Source organism: Branchiostoma belcheri, unplaced genomic scaffold (assembly GCF_001625305.1).
Source record: "Branchiostoma belcheri isolate BF01 breed outbred unplaced genomic scaffold, Haploidv18h27 scaffold22, whole genome shotgun sequence".
In the NCBI taxonomy this organism is placed as follows: domain Eukaryota; kingdom Metazoa; phylum Chordata; class Leptocardii; order Amphioxiformes; family Branchiostomatidae; genus Branchiostoma; species Branchiostoma belcheri.
The window spans coordinates 753,715-759,394 of record NW_017803713.1 but is presented as its reverse complement, the minus strand read 5'-3'; the positions used below and the strand labels follow the sequence as shown (position 1 = coordinate 759,394).

Here is a 5,680-nt window from a genome sequence, read left to right as displayed (position 1 = left end):
GAACTGAATTCATCTATCATCCTGTCATCTCCAACAGAGCCTAGTTCACTGTCCACTGAATCTTGACTTGACTAGTCCAGTCTGTACTGAAGCTACATGTAGACGTTAATACTAGTTCAGCGTGCACTGAAGCTAGGTGTTACTAGTTTAGTGTGGACTGAAGCATGGTGTTACTGGTTCACTGTGCACTGAAGCATGGTGTTACTGGTTTAGTGTGGACTGAAGCATGGTGTTACTGGTTCACTGTGCACTGAAGCTAGGTGTTACTGGTTTAGTGTGGACTGAAGCATGGTGTTACTGGTTCACTGTGCACTGAAGCATGGTGTTACTGGTTTAGTGTGGACTGAAGAATGGTGTTACTGGTTCACTGTGCACTGAAGCTAGGTTTTGAATTCAGTTCTTACCACTCAATGATGCATACTGGTAGATCCACGGCCTCTGGTAGTGGGAAATGTTGTCCAAGCTGGTCAGTGCGTCAAAGGCCACGTTGTCCAGACGTGTCCAGCCGACGTCATAACTGCTGACGTCAGTATTCAGCAGGCTGTAAGGCTGATCACAGTCAGTCAGCACCCTCCACAAAGGTGCAGGGACATTACAGCTTTCGTCTAGAAGTAAACAAGTCAGTCAACATCTCATTGACAGCGTTTTACTAATTGTATGTGGTACCGGTTTTTTAGAAGCTTTTTGCTTCCAGGTGACTCATAGCTAAGACCGTTCCACAAAAAAAAGAAATCTGTTATCAAGGCCTTCTTGAGATTGTGTTGAATGTATCTAAAGTGTGTACATCTTTTATGTTTTTTTTTAATTTTGTATTTAATGATATTTGGTATGTCTGTAGTTCCTTTAGTCGAATACGGCTTATTTCCAAGGAATCCAATTTACAAACAAAATACAAAGTAAGTGAATGTGACATTACTATTCTTGCTGCTACAATTGGGTAACCTTATCTTATGTACAACCTAGGCATTTGCATGCTCTAGAAACACATTTTCTCCATTTAGTGGACCTCATTAATTTATAAATTTCATCTTATTTCAAGAAAGTACTGAATTCACTGGTTCGCTTAACACAAACGTACACAACTAATAAATGAACGTGTAATGTATATAAAATGTGGCACAAACCTTTCTTGACTCGGATTTGGCGGAGCCTGGGACGTCCGACGAGGAAGGAGCTTGTATCAGGGTAAAAGCCTGCCCTGTGGAATCTGTCTCCGTTGTACCACCTCACATCGTGAACATCTGAAACAACGTGATCTCTGACGAATTCCCAAAACGTTGCGGAATCTTTGATCTGAAAAGCCAAAAAAAAAAAAAGAGTTGTTATTTTTATTTAACAGATTGTTATGGTATTTGTATTTGACTCTCTCTCTCTTCAAATTGTTTTTTTTTTGCTTCACCTCTTTCTCCTTGATAATTTGAAACATATTACAGTGCGATAAAGGAATAACAAGATGCGAAAAAACAAGTTATGTTGGTTTTTTAATTATGTTTGAATAAACTTGAAGATGAAAAGAAAAATGTAAAACGGGAATATTTCTGTTTTGTATGTCCTAGTGACTATCTTATATCTATAATAAGTCAATATATATGTTATGATAAAAAAGACAAATCAGGGTAAAAGAACTATAATAAAAGATTTATACCTTCGCAAAAGGACTAACAGCTTTGTTGTGAAGGTGGGTGTTCATGTGGTACATGGAACTGTCTCTGCTCCCGTTCGCTATGACTAGTAACAGAATGATGTAGCTGGTGTAGAACACAAAGTCGTAACACGCATCTCTCAGACCCAGTTCTATGAATCGCTGTTCTCTAGCAACCGCAAGTATGCCTCTTCCCGGAGGTCCAGTCGGTTTGGATCTCTTCTTCCTTGATGTGTGTTTAGTCTGAAACAAAAATATCTAATTGTAAAGCGCACGGAAATGGATAAATGCTTACGGATACGAGTACATGTACGCCCCTCATGCAATTATTTTCTGTGTTTGTTTGCCTAGCCTGGTAATGGTAATAAGCAAATTGTATTTTGAATGTGTACTATTTGTTACCCCTGCCTGGTGTAAATGGAAATAAGAAGACTTTATACAAAATAGAAATTCCCCCAATGATTGTAAAAGTTCATACATATCCCATTCTAACCACCTTCTCTTTTATGAGTTAGGTTGTAGTGTTATGAAAGTGTAGTTATACAATGTATGTACACGTAAATGCCATTATTTGTATCGTCTATAAATGTCGTTCAATAAACCATTCTTAAGTTGATAGATAAGCAAATAAATAAAGTTCTAGGTAGTTGATTTCTTGACACAATTATTCTTCTACTTGTCCCACTTGGTTAAATTATGCATGTAACATTGAGATCGTGGGTTCGTGTGGCGTAAACGACAGGGCGTTCGACTCGAAACCAAACGGTTACGAGTTGGAATCCTACCATGCCACGAATTTTTTGCCCATGGGAAAGACACTTCCGAATTTCCTCACTTAACTCAGGTGAAAATGAGTATCTCCATTGCCCTTGTGTTTGTCTGCGTTGGTGGCAGCATTAAAAAAAGTTGAAAAAATTGAGTGTGCCATCGCCATGTCTTGTGATAAATGTTGTAATAGAAAAAAATGAGATGGCGTAGGTATATATAATAAATAACTCATTAACCTACATCTTTATCCTGTAGTCCAAGAAACACCTCATCATCACGCAGCTGGGTTGGGGGAACATCGTCTTCTAGTGAGTCAGGCTTCTTTCATATGGAAAAAAAATTCAAGTCAATAGTAAGCATGAAACTCCGCTATTTATAGTGTAACGCCGTAGAAAGAAGAAAGGGAACAAATCGACAAAGACTGACGCTGACTACCGGTTATCGAACCCTCGCCGACGCACAACCCACCAGACCAAAAGGTCCAGGACCAATGACGCCTATATACTCGCCGTTACAATAAACATACTCGTAGTGCAAAGAATCCATCCTTTACGCACACCTTAAAGCTCACGTAAAGATCCCGTTTCTTTACTCTCGTGCGCCTTTATGCAGGCTTTAAGGTGTTCTCAAAGATATAATTTCGTGCGGTGGTCGCATGTACAATTCCAAGTCCCTAAATGACACATGTTTCGACTTGCTTTGTCCCAACTAGAAGTAACTGTTTCATCGTACTGCACACGGCAAATGGATTCTGTTGAACATGGATAGTTTTATGATGATGCAATGTTTTACCTTTATTAACAACGCGAAGAACAAACCCAGCAGAATGATCTTGAGTGGTTGAGATATGGCGAGGTCAAAGACGAATGATGTGAGGAAGGTTAGAACCCAGGCCTCAGCCTTCTCACGGCCGTACTCGAACCCGTACAACATGGTGAAGAACGCGGAGACGACACAGGTACCCAGCACAAGGAGCCATGCTGCAAATTGATACAAAAAATCAAAATACTTTATTATCATTCGTAATCATGTTCCTTTACTGCCGATATAAGATTATTGTATGATTACAGTATTTAGCATAAGTATCATACATCTCGTCCCCCGAAATCACAATTATCACTGCTCGAGACATGCAAGAGAATGACCGACGTATTTCATAAGGCTATAGTACGAGTACTCAATTATATAGTGTTTTTCTCACCAAAAAAGACGCACCACCATGGTAAAAGACATTTCTTTTTCTTCTTCTTCTCCGACAGTTGGTAGAATTTCACTGAAGGGTCACTTTCCAGTACTGCAATACAAGCATTGATGACATAATTGCCAAGAAAACACAAAATAGTGACTTGTACAACGCTTGAGAAAACATTGCCTATTCTTAAAAGAGGACAATTTTAGAGCTGCATCACCACCAAGAACAGGATTTATCCCCCATTCGATATACATTTTCAACACATACTACACAAATGGACACTACGTATACCGGGCCTGTTTAATATTGTCTTAGCAGCCACCACAGTATCTCAATGATTTTACGATACATTACCGCAGAGGAAGCACATATACCTAAGGCATCGGATTTTTCATCTTCTCTACTGCTGACGGTATCTTCTGGGGGTTCAACTTCTTCTACTGAAACGACTGTTAAACCGCCGTCAGTGGTGACGCGTACGTCCTCGCCTTCTGCCTGCGATGATACTGAGTAGACTTCTGACCTCCGAGCGAAGAAAGGCTCGTCCCGGCTGAAGGACATGGCTGGTGAGGGTGTGCCGCCAGGGTCCGTCCTCGGTACACTCACCGCGTCAACTGTAAAATATGTTTTTTTTTTATTCTTTAGTCTTTCTTCAAAACAGTGGTCAGCATAGCAGCAGTACATGAAAAAATATGGACCGCTGAATTGTGCTGACCGTACATAGTACATAAAAAATACAACGTAAATACAAACAAAACATACAGATTCACGACAATTACAATAAGTACAACGCATAATGTTTGATCGTAATATGTCCTAGGCGTCAAGTTTGTTTTCTATGCCTGTGTTTTATGAAGTATTTTAAAGTATGTGGCCGCGATGTATAATTACTAACGCATGCCACAAAGAATCATAGCAAGTAAAGGAGCCGTTGCAATAAGGATTAGCAGTGACAAAATGTGATACTAGTGGACAAAACCATAACGGAGGAAGAGAAGGTGTACAAGAGTGTGATACAGAAGACTACCATAGTCCCCACTCATCAAATATGAGGACTAGGCAAGGCAAGACTCTTGACTTGGTATTACTGAGATAACAATTTAAGTCACTCGGCAATGCCCTACTTCATATGTTTTAATGTAATCACTGTCACCGTATTACCCGTGCACATGCAGAACATCGATTCCGAAGTTTATTTCTTCTTTAAAAAATGACCTTTCAAATTGTTCCAAGAGCAAGAAGAAACCACATTAGCAAAACCATTCCATATGAATTCCATATAGCACGACGCAGACTTAGTCGGTATAATGAGTACGAAAACGTACATACCAACTATTAAATAATTAGTAAAATAAATTTACCAGTACTGATTTTCCTGGAAGGTCTGACCGCACAATTCCGGAAAAATTGGACAATGAGTAGATTTACAGGGATCACCATCAGAGCACTCTGGATACCGATCATTATCTGGAACATAAAAGAACATGTGGTAAGATGGTATTACAGATTGATATGAATGGTTATCGATTAACGATCCATTAGAATGCTGTTATGGAGTGTGTAACACCAGTCATTGGCTTACAAACAGTCATTGGCTTACAAGTGTTGGTGTTGGAAGTTACATGGTAGTTACATGAAAAAAGGTAAATCTTTCAATCCGACACAATGGATTGCTTTTGGCTATAACTTTCAACTGCGAAACGAAATTCACTGGGTCAGATTATTGAGTGAATAATGAAACACTGTAGGTGAGAACATTTCCCTTGCGTTGGATCATCAGTTTCAGCTTTAAACGTCTTCAAAAGCTGTCGCTAGAAGAGCGATTTAGTCAGGGCAGTGATGTGCGTACCTCGCCCCAGGAGATGGGAAACTGTACTTGGAACCCCAGGATGTAGACTGGAGCAGGCTTCTGGTAAGTCTGACCCCGGCGGCCGAAGAACATAATGTTGGTGAGCATCGTGCACATCAGCAGAGACAGGCAGCAGGAGACGCGCTGCACTCGGGTAAAGGGACTGGAACGTTTAAAACATATCATTATCAATGTATCCTTTGAAGGAAGAGAGAGAGAGAGAGAGAGA

At 40.1% G+C, this 5,680-nt stretch overlaps 2 protein-coding genes and 1 long non-coding RNA gene across 3 annotated transcripts in view; all 3 read right to left on the bottom strand.

The window, feature by feature from the left end:
* LOC109470108 (polycystic kidney disease 2-like 2 protein) overlaps window positions 1–3,369 on the bottom strand; it is an 8,829-nt gene extending 5,460 nt beyond the window's left edge. Inside the window, exons 1-5 of the mRNA XM_019768890.1 lie at window positions 3,203–3,369; window positions 2,651–2,731; window positions 1,646–1,885; window positions 1,125–1,293; window positions 405–605 (exon numbers count right to left, since the gene is read on the bottom strand). Of these exons, the coding sequence (XP_019624449.1) occupies window positions 405–605; window positions 1,125–1,293; window positions 1,646–1,885; window positions 2,651–2,731; window positions 3,203–3,343 (832 nt within the window). The 5' untranslated portion in view covers window positions 3,344–3,369. The remainder of the gene's footprint in view (window positions 1–404; window positions 606–1,124; window positions 1,294–1,645; window positions 1,886–2,650; window positions 2,732–3,202) is intronic.
* A 649-nt stretch (window positions 3,370–4,018) lies between these two features.
* LOC109470314 lies at window positions 4,019–5,531 on the bottom strand. The gene is made up of 3 exons (XR_002140245.1): window positions 5,452–5,531; window positions 4,964–5,069; window positions 4,019–4,216 (listed from the first exon to the last, which is right to left on the bottom strand). It is a non-coding gene; the product is annotated as an uncharacterized LOC109470314 (long non-coding RNA).
* A 1-nt stretch (window position 5,532) lies between these two features.
* Window positions 5,533–5,680, bottom strand: part of LOC109470107 (polycystic kidney disease protein 1-like 2) — a gene marked incomplete at its 3' end in the record, with an annotated part of 5,023 nt that continues 4,875 nt past the window's right edge. Inside the window, exon 8 of the mRNA XM_019768889.1 lies at window positions 5,533–5,614. Coding sequence (XP_019624448.1) covers window positions 5,533–5,614 — 82 coding nt within the window. The remainder of the gene's footprint in view (window positions 5,615–5,680) is intronic.